Source organism: Physeter macrocephalus, chromosome 9 (genome assembly GCF_002837175.3).
Source record: "Physeter macrocephalus isolate SW-GA chromosome 9, ASM283717v5, whole genome shotgun sequence".
Lineage (NCBI taxonomy): Eukaryota > Metazoa > Chordata > Mammalia > Artiodactyla > Physeteridae > Physeter > Physeter macrocephalus.
Window position 1 is genome coordinate 1724078 of NC_041222.1, and position 20590 is coordinate 1744667.

Genomic DNA, 20590 nt, shown 5'->3' on the forward strand with positions numbered 1-20590 from the left:
ATTTGTGCATTAAAATTCCTTTAAGACCGTTATTAATGATTTATATAATGAAATGTCATATTAATCACAGAAGTTTTCACATTTTATTATTCTCTTCCATGTTAATACTATCTTTATGATCTCTATTAATGTTTTATATCCTCTAATTTCAATTATAAATCAAGAATATTTTCATGTTTTTGTTGGTATTTGCTTTTCAGGGGTGCCACCTTTAAAATTTTATGACTTTTTCCCTACATATGCAATATAAAACATCTTTATTCATATAAAGGTAGTTAATTATGTCTTTGTTTATAGTAAACTTTCATTGACAAACTTATAGTTATAATATTTCTTTTCAAGCTCAAAGATTAGAACGACTCCGAAAAGAGAGACAAAACCAGATCAAATGCAAAAATATTCAGTGGAAAGAAAGAAATTCTAAGCAATCAGGTAAATCTAAATAATTTTAATTGTTAATTTGAGATTTATATATTTAGTTTATATTATTATATAAGAGCTTTTATTTTTAATTCATCCTTTTAAATCCTCTAGGCAGATACTTCTTGTGTTTTAAGCTTTGAACTCTTTCACTTGGGTGCCTTGGCCTGCTGAAGCTGTGTGTTCTTTAGGTCTTGTCTTTTTGGCCACTTCTCCTCCTGGGTCACAAGAATTGATGAGTGCAGGGCATATTTTGTAGAAACTGTTGTGCCAGTACCTTGTTCTTAGAGCCAGGGTGTACCTATGATTTGGATGGGCCTCTGGATTGTAGATCCCTCCTGGCAGGTCTAACCTAGACTTTCCCTTGCCTCATTAGCCCCAGTAACAAACTTTTTTGCATATATGCTAATTCTTTTCCTTTAGCTTACAGACCATTATGTTGCTGGTATTAGCATTCGCAGTATGTGTTCATATGGTATGTATTGATACATTAAAAAGCTGGCTGTCTTATATATTTTCAAAGCTTCAATCTCAGCAAGAAGAGAAGACTTTTAAAAAGTACAAAATAGAATGCTATGAAAATATTTTCTAATGTTTTATCATGTTTCCTAGACTTTTTATTTTTTCCTCCTTTGAAATAAATGTCTGCAGTCTGTCTTTTATATCTTCTTAGCACCTCCCACTACCACCCTGGCATATAATACATGTCCAGTCAGTTTTCGTTGACTGACTCCCTTGCCTCATAATATTTATGAAACCAGTAATATTAATGATTATCACATTAACAGCAGCACCTACCTAGTGCTGTGGTAAGTACCTTATGTGCATTACCTCCAATGCAGTGGTCTTATAAGGTGGAGGTATCATTGCTGTCGTTAACAGACGAAACAGAGGGTCACAGAGACTTAACTTGCTAAAGTTACAAGGCTAGGAAGTGGTGGTGCAGTAGAGCCATGTTTTGTATCTAGCACTGTCTGCACCTAAAGGCCAATCTCTTTCTGCTAAACCATGTCATATAAAGTGGTTATTGCTTTCTCCTACTATAATTGTAAACCCAGGAGTGTTCAATGGGTATGATTTTCTTAATGATTGCTTCTAAATAATGACTGTTTAGAATGAGAAATCCACTTCTTTCTCTTTTTTATATCTCACTTCCGTGACTTCCTATGGTTCTTCTTGAATGTCTTTTTAGTTTTGCTCTTGATACTTTAAAAATCTCTCCAGGCTGGCCGTTTCTGTTGATCTAGTTAATACTTCTCTCTGTAATTTTTAGCATAAACTGGAAAACCCTTATATCATTTATTTTGTCCACTTTCTTCAATATTTTTGTATATCTTAATGTTTTTCCTATTTATCTCTCCTTAATGAATTCAGAGCCGGTTTAATAAGCCCATCTCTCCAGCTACCCTTTGTTTTGCCTTCTTCACTTCCATATCTTAAAATGATCATAAATAAAGAAATTAATTAATAGAGTAGAGCATCTCAAATGTATCTTCATTAACCCCTTTCACAATGTGAGAAGTAATTTCTTCAACCTAAATTTTGATGCATCTAATAAGTTTTGGTACCCCCCCTGCCCACTCCTTAAAGTCTAATCCACTTTAACTTTTGTTCAGTGTTTCACAGAATGTGCTGGAGAAACAAATAGTCCCCTGTTGGCTTTCATTTTAACCACACTGTCCATTATGTATATCCGCTTCTCTCTCCCTCAGTTTCCTTCCCTTTATTTCTGTCTCAGAGATTTCAGTAATTGACGCTGTGATCTTATTTCTGGAAGAGCTCCTTAATGTGCCTGCTCATGCTTTGAGATGTTGACCTTGATTCTGGCCAGACCAGTAGCCTGCCTGGTGGTTACTCTTGATGGTTAGAGTGAACCTCGTCAGTGCACAGAAGAATGCCTTTGAATTTTCTGTTAAGCTGGGTTCTGTCATTACCACAGACTGGCACTCTGGTTATCCTGAAATGTGTTAGACAAGTGGAGTTCACAGTCCACTAAACATCTACCTGGCAAATGGATCAGCCATTCTATTTTCACACATCTCTCAAATACATACTCTCTTTTGGCAAGAAATGCCACCATCAAATCATTTTGATATTAATTGGGAATTTTGGCTAGGTAATCATTCATTCATTTCCTCATTCTTTTTCTGCTAATTACATTTTGTTAAAAATCCTTTCATCTGTTTTTTATCTTTGTTTTATTTCATTCCCCACTAGAAGAATCATCATTATGAATATGATGACCTCCCATGGAATGTTCTTTTGCCACAGTTATTCTATCTACTACATCCAGTTTATTCTTTAAGACACTGCCTAAATGCTTCTTTTTCATAGAGGAGATAGAAGGGATCTTAGAAACCATCTGGTCCATACCTCGAAGTTCTTTATGAACCTACTGACCCATATGCCACGAGACCACATGGTAAATGTAATACCTTATAGTAAGATTCTTTTAGTATTTCTGGAACTAAAACTGCATGGATAAATGTGAAGACGATGTCATTGGAAGACACCTTTGTCAGGAATAATCTCAAATCAAAGACTAGTATTTTTAATTTTATTGTTTTAAAATGGTGTTGGTATATTATTTACAAAATTAGTTATTATTCTTATTTATTGAGTCATTTAACAAGTATTTCTTCTACAACTTCTGTGTGCATAGTAATTCTGTGCTAGGTGTTTTGGGGAATACATGATTCCTGTCCTTAAGAAGTTTGAAGTCTAATTGGAATTCAAGGCTATTTACATGTGAAGTTAAATAATAACTTAAAACAATAATGTAGTTTTTTTCAGTTACTTATGAATATTCCTGAAGTTTTCTTATTATAACTTCTATTATTGGTTTCTTAAGACAACAGTTCCCAGATACAATGGCTGTATAAAAGTCAGAAATGCATCCAAAAGTGCATGTTATAATGACATTCTGTATACATTTCTAGGCCCTGTCTGTGTAATTCCTGATTCAGTAGGTAGAGGTTGGGGTCCACAAATCTATATTTTTCGGAAGCTCACTGGGTGATTCTGATGGGTAACTAGCTCTGAGCACCACTGGATTATAATATGCTAGCCACTAACTTTACTTCATCTTCATGCAAGTAGAGCAAATTACCTGTTAATATTTCTATATTATTGGTGAGAAAACTGGAGGACAGAGGCGCTAACTAACTTTCCCAAGTTACTTACTTACAAGTAGTGACAAAGTCAGAATTCTTCTCCTGGCCAATCTGATCCCAACACTGTAGTCTCTCCACTGTGCTCCATTCTCTCCCATACCATAGGCAGAAAGGAGCTGCTCCTGGAGCTTTGAATATTGAGGAGTCTTTGGGGTTCCCTTGTACCTTTCTTTCTCTGTGTGTCAGCTACAGCCAGTGTTCGGGAAAGTTACCAAAGCTTCTATATTAAAAACTTTCAGTTGCAAATAATGAAAAGTAAGTGAAGTCAAAGTTGAAGAGCAGCTTGAAGTTGAGCAACTCAAGAAGTGTAGCTGTACCTTATGAATGGCTTAGAACCAGGAGGAAGGGCTCTGTGACCCTTTCCAGTCTTATCTCTGCTTTTTTGTGACCATCTGCTCTCTCCTTCCTCCTCCCATTCTGCTCCCTATCCCCACAACTACTTTCTCTGCTTTTCTGATCCAGAGTTATTCATTCAACAAGTATTTATTTAGCTCCCACAGTATGCAAAGGCAGTTATGCACTATTATAGGCCTAGAAGGTAGAGCAGTGAACAAGACAAAGTCCCTCCCCTCGTGGAGGTTGTTGGGGAGAAAGGCAGTTAAACGAACGTAGGAGGTCAGGTGTCAGAATGGGAGAAGTGGCATAGAAAACAATATCCCCCAACTAAGATGGGTAGGGAATGCTAGGCATGGGATCTTGCTGTTTTATATAGGGTGATCAGGGAAGGTCTCATTAGGAAGGTGGTGGATGAGCAGAGATCTGAAGGAAGTGAAGGAGTGAGCCAGGCAGATACTGGGAGATGAGTGTTCTAAGATGAGGGAACAGCAAGTTCAAAGGTTCTGTGGCAGAAGTGTGACTGATGTACTCAAGGAGTAGCAAGGAAGGATGCTTGTTGGTTAGAGTCGAGTAAGCAAGGGAAGGAGTGGGATCAGAGAAGTAAGCAGTGGGAGACCTGATCATGCACAGTCCTGTAAGGACCCTGGGTGAGGTGATTTGATCAGAGTACTGATATGATGTGTGACTTACTTTTTTTTTTCCTTCCTAGCTTGAATTTCCTTTAAAACAACTATTTATTATAAAAATTTTCAAACACAAAAACAAAGAAAAAAAATTTTCAAACATATACAGAAGTAGAGAGAACGGTGTCATGAACCCCACGTGCCCATCACCCAGCTTCAGCAGTTAGCAATATATGTTTCGTCTTGCGTCATTTAGACATTCACCTCCCCTTCCCTCCTAGATTATTTTTAAGCAAATCCTAGCTGTCATATAATTGCATACCTAAATACTTACGTGTTTGTTTATTTATTATTTATTTTGTTTTTGGCTGCATTGGGTCTTCGTTGCTGGTGCGGGCTTTCTCTAGTTGCGGCGAGCGGGGGCTACTCTTCGTTGTGGTGCGTGGGCTTCTCATTGCGGTGGCTTCTCTTGTTGCGGAGCACGGGCTCTAGGCACGCGGACTTCAGTAGCTGTGGCACGCAGGCTCAGTAGTTGTGGCTCATGGGCTCTAGAGCACAGGCTCAGTAGTTGTGGCACACGGGCTTAGTTGCAGCGCACGGGCTTAGTTGCTCCGCGGCATGTGGGATCTTCCCGGACTAGGGCTCAAACCTGTGTCCCTTGCATTGGCAGGCAGATTCTTAACCACTGTGCCACCAGGGAAGCCCTATGTGTTTTTTAACATGTAATAAAACTGCACTACCACTATCCTCCAAAAATTAGCAGGAATTCTTTACTATTATCAAATATTTTCCTGATTGTCTCAATTTTTTTTTTTCTTTCTCCCCCTCCCCCCCCATTTTGTTTGTTCAGGTCTAGATCTAAGGTCCACACCTTACTTTTGGGTAATATGTCTCATTTCCTTTTTAATCTATAGATTCTCTTTCACTTTTTATTCTTGTAATTTATTAGTTGAAGAAACTGGGTCATTTGTCCCATAGTGTTTCCTACATTCTGGCTTTTGCTAATCATATCCCCATGGTCTCATTTAATATGTTCCTCTGTCCTCTATTTCCTATAAACTGGTGGTTAGATCTACAAAATTGCTCAGATTGAGTTTGATTTTTGGTAAGAGTACTGTGTATATGCTGATCTGTATTTCCTATTGCATCATTTTAGGAAACATGGAATGTCTTACTGTGTTTTTTGTGACAAGATTGATGGTGGAATCAGGCGTTATCCATCCATTATTAAATTACTCCCATCAGCTTTTCATCTGATAGTTTTAGTGGCCATTAATGAGTATCACCTAGATTCATTATTTCATTAAGAGGTGTGAAATAGTGATTTCTAATTTTATCAACTTGTTTTATATAAAGAACTTTCCCTAATCTATTATTTGGCTATCCTCAGGTATAGTCCCTACAAGAACAGCAGGATAAATGCTTGCTTCTTTACCTTTGTCAGTTCTTTTCAGAATGAAGAGTTTGTTCCCTAGCATCCCATGTAGATGACCAATGAGGGTGTTTTTCCCTTTGTATCATTATGCACTCATGGGTTTTTAAGCATAATTTATATTTTTCAATTCATTGCAGTTATTCTTTTTTTATGCTGAAATTGTCCCTTTGTATAGTGAGTCCCTTCACATTTGCTGCTAAGTTCTTTTGACACAATTCCAGTAATCTTTCGTAGTTTCCTTGCTTTCTTGTATAACAAGATGTTGCAGGTTCATCTTGCACATTTTCTTCCCCAAATCTGGAATCAGCTGTTTTTCCAGGGAGTCTTGATTCTTTTTAGTGGTAAATGGCATTAAGAGACCACAACTGAGCTCTAGGGGTGCTCACTGGATTGATTTTTGTTTTCCTTGTAGGCCTTTTCAGGGAGTAGAGGTCAGAAAAAAATAAATTTTTAAAGAGAGAATACATTGTGAGTTAATGCTGATAATTCCAATTCAGATTTAGGAATTTTTACTTTTGATTTTATGTTTATGTATCCTGTCTCATGCTGAAAATCTTGGTTCCAGAATAGAAATACCAATGTTATTATTAACACTATGATTAGTGAAAACGGTTTAAGATTTTTTTTTTGTCTTTTTGATATGTTCCATTAGGGAATGTACCGTCAAATTGCTATATGATAAAGTTACTTAAAATAATTCCTCTCTTTGTAGTTAAACTGCCAACTAAATATTACACTTAAGTTCATTTTTCATTAGCCTTTTATTTTTAGAGGTTGCACTTTTTCTTTATTAATTACACAAAACATTTACATGGTTGTAAAGTTAAATACATAAAACAAGGTAAACCAGAGAAATCTAGCCTCATTCCTTGTCTTCTACTCTTTTAGATAGTCATTTTTAAAAAGGTTTTGGCTTTTCTGTCCACTTACAAATATATATAAACATATTTACATTCATATCCCTCTCTTTTTAAATTAAAGATAGCATAATACACACTATTTTATGCAACCCATTTTTCATTTAGCAACACATCCTGAGAATTACTCTGGAGCAATACATAGAGATAGGTTTCATGATGTGGTTGTACCATAGTTTAGCCAACCAGTCCCTTGTTGAGGGATATTTGATAGTTTTCAGGCTTTTGCTGTTGCAAATGGGACTGCAGTGGAAAGCGTCATGCGTATCGGTTTGGTTTTGTTTTGTTTTTTTTGCCAGTGTCTCTAGGATCAGAATCCTGAAGGTGGTATTGTTGGGCCCAGGGGTAAAATATATGGTTTTTTTTGACATTGTTACATTCCCCTTTATTGAGATTTTGCTGTTTTGCATTCCCTCTAGTAATGTGTCGAGTGTGTATTTCCTGATAGAAGTGGAATGGTATCATAGTATAGTTTTTTGTTTTTTCGTTTTTTAATATATGTATTTATTTATTTATGGCTGCGTTGGGTCTTCGTTGCTGTGCGCGGGCTTTCTCTAGCTGTGGTGAGCCAGGGCTACTCTTCGTTGTGGTATGCGGGCTTCTCATTGCGGTGGCTTCTCCTGTTGCGGAGCCTGGGCTCTAAGTGCGCGGGCTTCAGTAGTTGTGGCACACGGGCTCAATAGTTGTGGCTCTCAGGCTCTAGAGTGCAGGCTCAGTAGTTGTGGCGCACAGGCTTAGTTGCTCCGCGGCATATGGGATCTTCCTGGACCAGGGCTTGAACCTGTGTCCCCTGCATTGGCAGGCAGATTCTTAACCACTGCGCCACCAGGGAAGTCCCTCGTAGTATAGTTTTAAATTGCATATTTCTTATTATGAATGTGGTTGAACATCTTTCCATTTGTTTAAGAGCTATTTGAATTTCTTTTTCTGTGGATATTATATATTTCTTGTCCATTTTTCTATTGGGTTGTTGGTCAGTGTCTTCTCTACTTTGAGAATCTTTATATATTAGGAAATTTTTATTTTTATGTCATCAGATTTATCAATTTTCTTCTTATTCTGAAGTTTATAACTTTTTTTTTCTTTTTTAAAATTTAAAAAATTTTTTGGCTGCACCACGCAGCATGCGGGAGCTTAGTTTCCTGACCAGGGGTCGAACCCGCGCCCCCTGCAGTGGAAGCGTGGAGTCTTAACCACTGTATCACCAGGGAAGTCCCTATAACTTGTATTTTAAAAGACTCATTGGCTGCTGTGTTGGGAAGAGACAGTGGTCTGGGTTGGGGTCGGGGAGGCAAGGGTGGAAACAAGACCAGTTTGAAGGTGGTGGTAATAATCCAGCTTTGGTAGCTATAGGTGGTTCTGGATATCTTCTTAAGTTTCTGTTGATGGGTAGGATGTGCGAGAAAGAGAAAAGTGGAATGACACCCAAGTTTTTTGCCTAGCAAAACTGAGTTGCCATTAACTGAGAAGAAAATTGTGAGAGGGGCGGGTTTGTGGGGAACATCAAGGGTTTGGTTACGGACATGTAAAGTTTGAGATACCTATTGGACATCCAAGTGGAGGTGCGAAATATGAAGTTGAATCTCTAATTTTAGGGAGTCTTTAGGAATAATCATTTAGAAGTTATCAGCATACAGAGGATATTTATTTATTTAGGTTTTCCCTTATTTATTTTTTTATTGAGGTATGCTGTACATATATTGAAATGTATAGGTATTAAATGTACAGTTTGATGACTTTTGCCAAACATACACCTGTGTAACTAGCATTCCAGTCAAGTATACAGCATTTCTATACCCCAGAAAAGTTCTCTCGTACCTCTTTCTAGTTAGTCTCCTCCCCAAAGGCAATCATTGTTCTGATTTGTATCACTGCAATTGAGTTTTGCCTCTTGTAAAATGGTATTTACCTATTTATTTTATTTTATTGGCCCTGCCATGCAGCTTGCAGGATCGTAGTTCCTCAACCAGGGATCGAACCCTGGCCCCCGTCAGTGAAAGCCCAGATTCCTAGCCACTGGACCACCAGGGAATTCCCTAAAGTGGTATATAAAATCATAAGGCTGGGGCTTCCCTGGTGGCACAGTGGTTGAGAGTCCGCCTGCCAATGCAGGGGACACGGGTTCGTGCCCCGGTCCAGGAAGATCCCACATGCCGTGGAGCTGCTGGGCCTGTGAGCCATGGCCGCTGAGCCTGTGCTCCGCAGCGGGAGAGGCCAGTCATAAGGCTAGATGAGATCACTGAGGGAGTGAATGTAGATAAAGAAAAGGCCCAAACACTATGCCTTGGGGAATGCCAAAGATTTGAGGGGAAAAAGGAGGAAGAATCAGCAAGGAGACTGAGAAGGAGTAGCCTGGACAGCAAGTGAAGAAAAGGATTCCAAAAAGGAAGGAGTGAAATGTCAGCTGCTACCAAGAGGTCTTGTAAGGTGAGGATTAAAAATTGACCAGTAGATTTAGCAACAGGGGAACCATTGGTGACATCATTGAAAGCTTCTTTGATGAAGTAGTGGAGCCTGAATGCCTGATTGGAGTGGGTTTGTGTGAATGGGAGGAGAAAAATTAGACAGCAAGAATACAGACAACCATTTTGAGGAGCAGAAAAATAGGGTAGTAACTGGGTGGGAGGGTGGAAGTACAGGAGAATTTTTTTTTTTTTAATGAGTAGTATTTCAGTATCTATATGCTGATGAGACTAACCCAGTAAGAGGGGAAAAATTGAAAATGGAAGCGAGATGGAAGAGAATTGCTTGATTGATGCCCTTGAGTCAGCAAGAGTGGATGGAATCTAGTGCACAAAGGAGGGGCTGAGCTGATAGGGGCATAGGCAGTTCATCCATGTTGTGATGGGAGGGAAGACGGGAGGAAGTGCGGGTGAGAGCATGCAAAAGTTCTCTTTTGGTTGTTTCTGTTTCTCCGTGATGTAGGAAGCAAAAGAGGAAGTGGGAAAATGTCACAGGTTGAGGAGAGAGGTCTAAGTGTGAATTAGTCTGAGAATGGAAGAGTTACTATATCATCACTTCATGCTTAACCCTACTGATAACAGTAGAGTGACTTGGATAAGTGACTTATGTTTGCTACACCTCAGTTTCTTCATGGAGCTATTGGTAACCTGTCTTTCAGGATCATTGTGAGGACAGGGTAAGAAGACACCTGGCATTGTTCCTGGCCCCTAGTAGGTTTTTTGTTTTTGCTTTTTCCTAGTAGGTATTTAATAAAGGATTATTCTTTTCCAAAGTGTAGCAATAAAATTATTGATAGAGTACAGGTAGAATAGTACTTCCAATATTTAAAATACCACTTCAGTAGTAATCTAAAACTTTTTCAAATGTGCATTAATCTATTGGTATTAATATATAATTAACATATGAATCTGTTGATTACATGTACTTATATATTCAGAATCTGGATTGGATAGTCAAGTGCCACATTTTAAAAAAGAATTAGATCCTTTTCTCCTGGTTTGCCACTTAAATCTATAAGGACTCGTTTGATAAAGTTCCCCCACTGGTTTGTTGAAAATAATTTTGTTACCTTTTTAAAAAGTTCTAAGTGACTATTTCACAGTTATGTTTGATCTCAGTTCAAGTTGGCTATGCTCGAGAATGGAATGGGTTGAACTTATTTATTGCACATTTTAAGATCTAAGATTGATTCATTTAAAGTGTAAAGTATGGAAATTTTCTAACATCACAAAATATAAAGTATAATGACCCCCCATGTACTTATCATCCAGCTATCACCTTAAATGACATTCAGATTAATATAGAGAATGAAATGATCTTTGAGAAGATATGGAGCTAACTTGTCTTGGTTCACTAATGAATAAGTGCTGAAGGTTTTGATTTAATCACTTAATCTGAATTCCTTCAATCATTATTTTATTCATTGATTCATGCAACAAAATTTATTGAAGGTCTACTTTGTTCATTAGAGCCTAATGGCTAAGAGCCATGGCTGGGTGCAAATCTGAGCCCTGCTACTTACTGGCTGTGTGACCTAGGGCTAATCAAAATATTCTACGCTTCAGTTTCCAGTTGACAGAATTGAGATAAAGCAAATATCTACCTCATAAGCTTGTTATGAGGATTAGATGAGATACGTTGGTTTGCTCAGTTAATGTTAGCTATTATTATTAAAAATACTCTTTCTCCTTTTCCTCTTCCTCATCTTTGTCATCCAGATTGTGTGCTAGGTGTCATTGGAAAGTGTGAGAGGATTAAGAGGTGGACCTTGACCTTGAAGAACTAGAACTTCAAAATCACATATTAGAGCCAGGAGAGATCTTCAAGATAATCTGGTTTGACAAGTCCAGAGAAGTTTAGTGAATGGTCCAGTATCACACATCTATCTGTTAGATGGCAGAGCCAGGCTGAATCTCAGGTCTCACAGCTGTGAGTGTTCTTACAAAATGGCTGTTCTGTTGGCTTGTCTGACCTCTGCCCCCTTCCTTAAACCCTAGTCTTTCTAAGTTGACAAACCTGACCTATGTGTTTTTCAGTGCTCTGCTCTTTCAGTGCACAGACATATATGTGAGATTTTTTGCACATATCTGACCTAAACATGTCTTGGACACTCCCTCCTCAAGATTCCAAGGAAGACTTTTTAGGGAAGGTGGACAGGTTATCTCTCTGTGTTGTAATCACAAAGATGTTTTTATCTTCCTCTTGTATCACAGCCCAGGAGTTAAAGTCACTATTTGAAAAAAAGTCGCTCAAAGAGAAACCTCCACATTCTGGAAAACAGTCAATATTATCTGTACGCCTGGAGCAGTGTCCTCTGCAGCTGAATAACCCCTTTAATGAGTATTCCAAATTTGATGGCAAGGTAAGTAAACGTGAAACTATCCCTTTAGGTAAAACCTCAATTGGATGGAATTATTGTTGGTTATTATTCTTATTCTTATTAGATTTAGATTTAGGGTTTCAAAAGGGACTCAGTAACTATAGAATGTCACTTACATTTCCTAAGACTGGGGTATAAAAAGGTCTGGATTTGGGCTTAATGTGGTTTCCACAGTAATATGTTTGGGAGGATGAAAACAAAAACAGTCTGGAGATACGTGTGTGTGCGTGTGTGTATATGCGTGTGTGTATATGCGTGTGTGTGTGTGTGTGTGTGTGTGTGTGTGTGTGTGTGCCTGTTTTATCTCCTAAGTGTTTCTCTCCTAAGGTTTGGGTTGGTTGGGCTGTAATTAATCAAGGTCTGACTGTTTGGAAAGCCTTGAAAGTGGTCTGGGAGACGGTTTGGGTTGTCTTGTCTGATTCTTGATTATAACTCCAGAAATTGTAGAGGTGAGAGCTTCATTTCAGAATTCTAAGACATTGTTTTGCATGTCAGTGTTTTATTGAATCTTGTTTGACACTTGGTATGCAGGATGACTTAATTTTTTCCTGTTTGTTCTGAAAATTTGCAGTTGCTAAATTAAAGTGTGTTTGTTTTCCTTTTAGAAAAATAGCCACTATTTTAGGTGGAATATAGTTCTATCAATACATGCAGCACCCTCTTCCCCATTCCCTGCCATTCTTTGTCTCTGTGCTGAGCTGAGCTGGGTTTCTTTCAGGACAGTAGCAGTTGATTTTTATATTTATTGCCATTATGTTTGCTGTCTGGCAGTGGTGTGGGTGTGCTGAGTGATAGCTTGTTGTCTGGAGGGACTGTGTACAATTTGTCTTATTTCAACACCATTGCAATTAATAAACATACAGCTCTTTGCTTATGTTTGCACTTTTTATAATCAAGTCCTGGTTATATGCTGGTTCTGTCAGTTGTCATCTTTGAGCAAGGAGATGTTTTTTCTTTGAAACACTTTCACCTCATACAATTCAGTATGTTTCCATTGGTTTAAGTAAGCATATGTGGACATTGGCACATGAGGTTATTGATGTTGGCAGGGAAGGAGAACAAAAACTAGAAACAAAATGCATAAATAGCATAAAATCCTAATATGCTCAGGAGTTTTCTCCAAAAAACGTAAGAAAGTACTTCCGGTAAATTAGAGATTGTATCCTGTGAAGAGCTGCTCTTCAGCCTGCCCCTGCCACCTTTTCCTGTTTCTTCTTGTGGAATGCAGCAAAGAGAAGGAAGGGTCCCCCTAGGGGACAGGAATGTCAACCTCTGGAAACTAGTGAGTTGGACTGTAGGGGATTTTTTTTCTTAACTACTACAATCCATTCATTTAGATATGTGAGATGTTATTATTGGGATTAGTTTACATGGCTAGAATTTATTTGCTTCCATTGCCTATCATCTCATTGTTTGAGGATGCAGTTAATTGCTGGAGTAATTAGTATTTGATAATGCAGTGATGCCAACAAAGTAGCACAGATCTTTTAGAATACTATATTCTAGAATTTTCATTATACTATTAGATTCTATTATAAATTACTTAGGATTTGAATTTTTTAGAAGGTTGTGAACTCTGCTTGTTATATATACCTAACTTGAAATTAAAAAATAAAATAAAGAAGCCATTTCCTCGGTCACAAAGGAATTATTTTTGCTAGATATGTGTTTACACTTACGACTCTCGATGTTTTTGTCATATCAAGTCTATTTGTAATCAGCAAAGGATGTGAGTATGGCCCAGTCACCATTGCACAATTGATTAAGAAAGATTTATATATCGATAAGTCTATCTTGTGACGCAGTGCTATTTTTTTTTATTATCCTACATATTACAATTGCTAAAACACAATTAAACCCTTGTTCTCATCTATTATTTAATATTGGTGCATTTGGCAGATGTGTAATGAAAGTGGCTAATATTTGAAGGATATTGTATTGTACATATTAAATTAGTCTATCTTTGTGAAATGCATCAATATGATATTCAATGACATCTCAATGATTAATAGAGAATTATACTTGAGTCAAGCCTTTTCGTAACCTAGAAATTAAAATGACTATTCAAATAACACCTCAAAATGATGAAATTAGCATTTTGTGATTGCATAATAATGGGATTGTAGTAGTTATAACAGCACCATGGCTGCCTCGAGAGTTAAGATCATGTCAACCCCTTGATAATAAAGCCTTTTCTGTGAGAGTCGACTTTAATAATTTCCAGATTGATTCTTCCCATAAATCATTTGACGTTCAGCACTAAATTTTTGTTACTGTTGTAACTTAGAATTATTTTATTTTTATTCAGCTCATATTTAAGAAGTGAAATGAGTGTCCTGTTTTAATGATTCACCATCTTGTTATTGAACTCCCTGTTTCTTGCCTCAAATGTAAGAGTTTCTCATGTGTTTTGATAGTCCCCCCCCTTTTTTTTGCAAAGGTTTGTTAAAGCCACTAAAATATGTGGTTCTTTCCACTACAAATATTCACAATGCTTTTCTTGGGAATAACGCTTGCCTTATTTACATAATTAACTGAGTTGCTTAGGTCTCTTGGGCAAATGGTACATAATTGGGGAGAGAAGGGGACAGGGAAGAGTTTGGGGTCTAATTAAATATGCTAAAAAACTACTTAATTATCTATTTCCTCAAGAGACTAACTGCTGTGAAATCCTCCTTATGATTAAACTAGCATTGGATTTGAAAAAAGGATTTTGTTTTTGGTGTGGCTTGACAGTTACATTGTAAGTAAGCAGGCATCTTTAAGGATTTGTGCAAACTGAATTGTTGGTTTTAGTGATTCTAAGGGTAAGCATCTCTTAGTTATTGTACTAAATTAAAGCGAATACTTTCAAATAGTTTTTGGTTCCTGTAGCTGGTTAATAATTTGATTTTTTAAAAACTGTGGTTGGTTAATAATTTCTTGAAGGCATGTAGTCGAGAGGGAAAGGCCGTACTTAGGTGTATGCTTTATTGTAATTTTTAGTTTTTTGATTAGGTTTATTACTATGTTTATATTATCTTTTTGGCAAATTGGCAATGCTCTCCGTGACTGTTTTAGATTTATAGGTTATTAATAACTCTGTGTACTGATCATTTGAAAAAAGACCAGGACAGATTGCAAGTGGTTTTAGGGAATGCTTAGCCAGACAAGGCAAAACCAGGCTCAGCCATCTGCCTAAATTCTTTGGGCTTGTTAAAAACAGGACCTCTGAATAGCTTCATTAACAAAACCAACCTCTGTTTTAGAGATGAGACAATAGGAAAATTCTTGTGCCAGTCCTTCTGATCTCACTGAAAGTGGGAAATGTTGGGTGTGACAGGGAGTTGCTCTGAAGCGATGAAGGAGTGACAGGCAGTAAACATTCAGCACTGATTTAAGTGCCCCTGAATATGTGGATTTCTGCCCTGTCTCTCCACCTTTTTCAAAAGAGGTCTTATTTTAAAAAGTATCTAGCCCCTTTCCCATGCCTTATCACTTGAGAAGCTTTAGCTAGTACATCGTCATCACTATTTTGGTTAAACTGAGTTTACAAATAATATAATCATCAGTAGACCCTTAGAAGTTCAGATACCATCTCCTGTCAGTACAGTTACTAACAAAGAAATGGTACTGATTATCAGTTGTGTCACCTCAGTCAGGGTTTTCACCTCACTGAACCTCAGTTTCTTTACCTATGCAAAGAAATTAAGAGTTCCTTCCTCACAAAGCTGATGAGACCTTCAAATAGGATAAAGCGCCTAGCACGGGGAGAGGCAGTGTAATTTAGTTTGTAAGCAGATCTATTTTGTAGTAAGGTCTGAGTTTAAATCCTAATTCCACCACTTCAGGCGAGTTACTTAACCTCATGAAGCTGCAGTCCTCATATGTGGAATGAGATGGTGGTAGTGTGTCTTCCTGATGAGTACTGAGATATAGCACATAGGAAGTGCTCAGCAAATACCCCACTTTTGCCTCTTTCTCTCTCTGTAAAGGGTGCAGGCCAGCGATGCTGTCTCTCCTTTGTACTTCATTAGATTGTTGACAGGATTGAGTGAGAGGAAATGTGCTCTTAAAATTTACTAGGAGTTTAGCATCATTACACAAGATGTACAGCAGACTGGGTGAAGGTGGTCTGCTTGTAGAAGTCCAGGGAGTCAGTCCAGTGGGGTTTTGACCTTTAACTTGAAATAGGAAGAGTAAGACAAGTAATTACTTCCTTTTTTTGTTTGTTTGCTTGTTTGTTTGCAATGGTTATTTTTTAAACATCAGGTGAGAGGGTAGTTTGATACTAGTAATTGCTTGGCAGTTTAGTAAAACGTTAAATATTTTACTTATTTGACTTAGCTAAATTATACTCTAAATATAAGGAGCATGTTTGCCTTGACAAGTGCTTTAAAAAGCAGAACTAGTGCTGGTTCATACAGACAACTGTGACTTTGATTGTGTTAACTTGCTAGAAAGTAACCGTTTCTCTGTTAGAAACTGTTTTAACAGGGAAGCTGCAGAGAGCATGGGGGAAGGGATAATTCATGAGTGCTAATTGCTTGGCTGTTAATTTTCATAAGTGTTGATAGAAGCAGTTCCTTAAATTAAACTTTGTTTAAAATGTATCAGGGGAAATATTCCACAGTGTCGAGCCTGAAGTGAAAATTAATATGAATGCTGTGGCAATTAACACATACTGGTTAATAGCTTTTAGCAGCATTTTGGGATGATAGTCCTTAAATACATTTTTGCATGCCGCTCTTGTTTCAGCATTGTTCCAGTCTATGTCTGGATAATTATGAACAAATGTTTTCTGCAGTCATTGGCATTAAATAGCTCTCTTCAAAGGAAGTCACTTAAAACTTTGCAGAAAGTGTGACGCCACTGAGAAATGTTGCAAACTCAGAAAAGGTCAGCGAATTGCCTTTAGAGGAAAATGCTCCTCATCTGAACTTGGAATATTTGCTATTATCGTGGGAATGGTCCCCTCTAATATGTTAAGCTACCTTAGTTTCAGGATCTCTTTCCGAAAAATTATAACCTGGACTTCTTAGTGCTGGTTATGTTTCTAGACAGCAGCTTTTGCTTATTGCTTCCTGAACTGAGTCATGGCCTTGAGCCTAAGGACCTTCTGGCCTTTGACCTTGCTTCTTTCCTCTGACCAACACCTCTGCCCCGCCCCCCCCGCCCCCCAGCCCCGATGCAGTTGGATGCATCGGTCTCAGAGAGGGAGAGGAGAGAGAGGGAATATCTAAGGTAACTCTGTATTTTGAATTAGGAGCTGTTTGTCTCACTTTTCCATTGGCTTCATTTTACATACCTTTTTCAGTAAAGGAGAATAAAGTCCCAACATCATTTCAGCAGTTACTCTCTTGGCAACTTACCTCTGTGACTGTATTTTGTTAGTCTTCCTTTTTATAGACCAGTTTTTATTAGTCTGTTCTAGTTCTAAAGCAAGATATTAGATATTTACTACCTTTTTACACACTGTGGTATACCAATAAAAGGACCAAATTCATTAATTTAAAAATGTCTTAAAAATTTTTTTTTTTTTTTTTTTTTTTGCGGTACACGGGCCTCTCACTGTTGTGGCCTCTCCCGTTGCAGAGCACAGGCTCTGAGAGCGCAGGCTCAGCGGCCATAGCTCACGGGCCCAGCCACTCTGTGGCATGTGGGATTAAAAATAAATTTATTTATTTATTTATTTTTGGCTGCGTTGGGTCTTCGTTGCTGTGCACGGGCTTTCTCTAGTTGCGGTTAGTGGGGGCTACTCTTCATTGCAGTGCACGGGCTTCTCATTGCAGTGGCTTCTCTTGTTGCGGAGCAAGGGCTCTAGAGTGCAGGCTTCAGTAGTTGTGGCTCGCAGGCTCAGTAGTTGTGGCGCACCGGCTTAGTTGCTCTGCGGCATGTGGGATCTTCCTGGACCAGGGCTCGAACCCGTGTCCCCTGCATTGTCAGGCGGATTCTTAACCACTGCACCACCAGGGAAGCCCTAAAAATGGATTTTATTGAGATTATTTCCCCCTTACCATTATACTAATGCAGTGCCCTTCCTGTTGCTCGACATTATACCGAAAATCCTGAGGGCCGACTTTGGGATTTTTGCCTGGGTGGTCAAAATGAATTAAATAGGAATCTTAAAACAAAAAGAAACATTTTCAAAAAAAAAAAAAAAAAAAAAAAAAGCATTTTCAGCATCCTATTCTGAAGTTAAATTCTCAAGGCTTAGCTCTTAAAACTAGCTTATTCCACTCTGAGCTTTTTCTGTCCAGGCCTCATTTCTGCAGTTTGTTCTGAGCCCTGCCAGTCTGTGGAGGCTTCCTCTGATTGTGGAGCTGTCTTCTAGAAACTCCCATCAGAGGTAGAATTCACCATCAACTCAGAGGCTTTTCAAAGCAAGGCAGAATTTTGCAGTGGGAAGAACATATTTGTCAGACTTGGGTTAGAATTCTAACTTTGCCATCTACTTGCTGTGTGATACTGGGCAAATCACTTTGCCTCTTTAAGCCTGTTTTCATATCTATAAAATGAGGTTAATAATACTTATCAGAAAATGTTGTGAGTATTTAATGAAAATTATAAATGCATACATAGCAAAGTGCCTGGTATATGGTCAGTGCTGAGAGATGTATTCGTTTCCTTTTACCACATTGCCATTCATTTACTTCCTATTTAGTGAGGGTCTACTAAGTACCAGGCACTGTTAAGTAAAATCTGGATACAGTAGTGAGCAAAAACAGATCTGGTTTCTGACCTCATGAAGCTTCCTCTCTTGGCAGGAGGATAGATGTTATGTAAATAATCACCAAACAAAGTGTAAAATTGCAGTCATAGTATATCTAATCAAAGCCAATTAATTACCAAGTTCCAGGAGAGATACTTGGGGCTTTGAGAGAGTTATCGTAAGGGCATCTGACCTAGTCTGGGGGGGTCAGAAATGGTTATCCTTGTGAAGGTGCCTCTTGACCTGAGAGCTGAAGGCTAAGAACTAACTAGTTGAAGTGTGAGGAGAAAGAACATACAGAGGATCTGAGGCAAGGGGGAGCTTGGAAATTTGGGGGAACTGGAAGAAAAGGCTGTGTGACTGGAGACCCAAGGGTGAGGTAGATTGTGGTGGAAGGTGAAGCTGCAGGGGCAAACCATAAGTGGCTGGTAGAAGTGTCCTCTGTAATCTAAGAATATGGGAACGCCTTGAACAAGTTTTAATGAGGAGGGAAGGTAATCAGGTTTGTATTTTGAAAAGATCACTGAAGCTGTGCTGAAGGGAATACACTTGAGAAGGGTTTGTGAGGCTAGAGAGACCAATCAAGAAACTTTTTGCAGTGGTCCAGGTGAGAAAGATGATAACTTGGGCTTACTTATTGGAAATGGAGAAGGAGTAGATGAATGCAAGAGATAATTTAGTTGGTAAAAGTGATAGGACTTGATGGTGGATTGATCATATGGCAGGGAATGGGAGAGAAAGGAGTTTCAAGGATGATTTCTAGATCGGATTCTGGCTTGAGGAACTGAATAGACGATGATACCATCCCTGAATTAGGAAGCACTGAAAGAGGGCCGAGGATGAGGCAGAAGTTACCATCTTGAGCTGGTTTGGGCCTGCTGACGACAGATCATAGCCTGTTACCATGTCCTTGAAGACACTACACGTATTCTTTTTTGGAGGGGATAGGGTGCACCCTGTTTGTTTGGTTTGTGTTTGGGGCGTCTGAGGCAGTGGTCTCTGAGATGAGAGTGGGCTAGGAGGCAGGAGCCTCTTTTTTGCGTCCGCTTCATAGCCAGCTTTGGAACTTTGGCTAAGGAATCGCCCCAGAAGTGGGTCACCTCTTCTCTGAGACAGGGCTATACTCTCAGATGCCTCACTCAGCTCATCAGGCCATTAAGAGGAGAAAATGAGAGAGTAATTTTAAATGAGGCAGATGTCAGGTGTCATTTAAGAAAATATATTGATTGTAATTCTTGAACGTTAGGGGAATAAGAGGTAAAACGTGGACATATTTTTGTTATAACGAGATTACTGTTGTGGTACTACCCTCTTCCTGGCTAATTAATTACAAGATTAGCAGGTGAAATCTGGTTGGAATGAATATCAAACACTGAGTCCCCAGGGAAAGCTTGGGAGACAATCTGTTTTATAGGTGTGGTGGGGACTGGGGATGGTGGGATTTTATACTGAGCTTTCTCATCTGGGGCACCTCGCTCTGCATAATTTGCAATGGAGAGATTATCTAGTCGCTCAAAGTACAAGGCCCTGATTTTATTATCTTGAAAACAGCTATCCAGAAATATCAAATGACAGCTTAGGGTCACCCAGCTGGGCATAGAACCTAGGTGTTCTTTTTTTTGTTTTTTTTGTTTTGTTTTGTTTTGTTTTTTCTGGTACACGGGCCTCTCACTGCTGTGGCCTCTCCCGTTGTGGAGCACAGGCTCCGGATGCGCAGGCCCAGCGGCCATGGCTCACGGGCCCAGCCGCTCCGCGGCATGTGGGATCTTCCCGGACCGGGGCACGAACCCCTGTCCCCTGCATCGGCGGCGGACTCTCAACCACTGCGCCACCAGGGAAGCCCTCTAGGTGTTCTAATCCTTAGAGATTTTAATTTTCATTCTTAATGGCATTCGTATTTACAAAATGGAAACCTGAGTTCTAGTACTGGAAGACCATGTGGTGGAAAGAACACAGACATGAAGATGTTTTAGCCCTGGCCATACTGTGGAGTCTGGGACAGGGCACCTCCCATCTCTCTGACAGAGCCTCAGTTTCTGCATGTTTAGAATGAGGAACTTGACTTAGGTGATCTCTTGGATTCCTTTTGGCTTTAAGATTCCATAGTTTTGTGATTGGGAGGTAATTGACATCAGTGACATGTAGAAGGTTA

At 38.8% G+C, this 20590-nt stretch overlaps 1 protein-coding gene across 4 annotated transcripts in view; it reads left to right on the forward strand.

Annotated features, from left to right (window-relative positions):
• MAPKAP1 (MAPK associated protein 1) overlaps positions 1-20590 on the forward strand; it is a 232170-nt gene that overhangs the window by 31292 nt on the left and 180288 nt on the right. For all 4 annotated transcript variants that reach the window (XM_007102665.3, XM_007102666.3, XM_007102668.3 and 1 more), the window contains 2 exons: positions 343-432; positions 11581-11729. In XM_007102665.3, coding sequence (XP_007102727.1) covers positions 343-432; positions 11581-11729 — 239 coding nt within the window. The remainder of the gene's footprint in view (positions 1-342; positions 433-11580; positions 11730-20590) is intronic.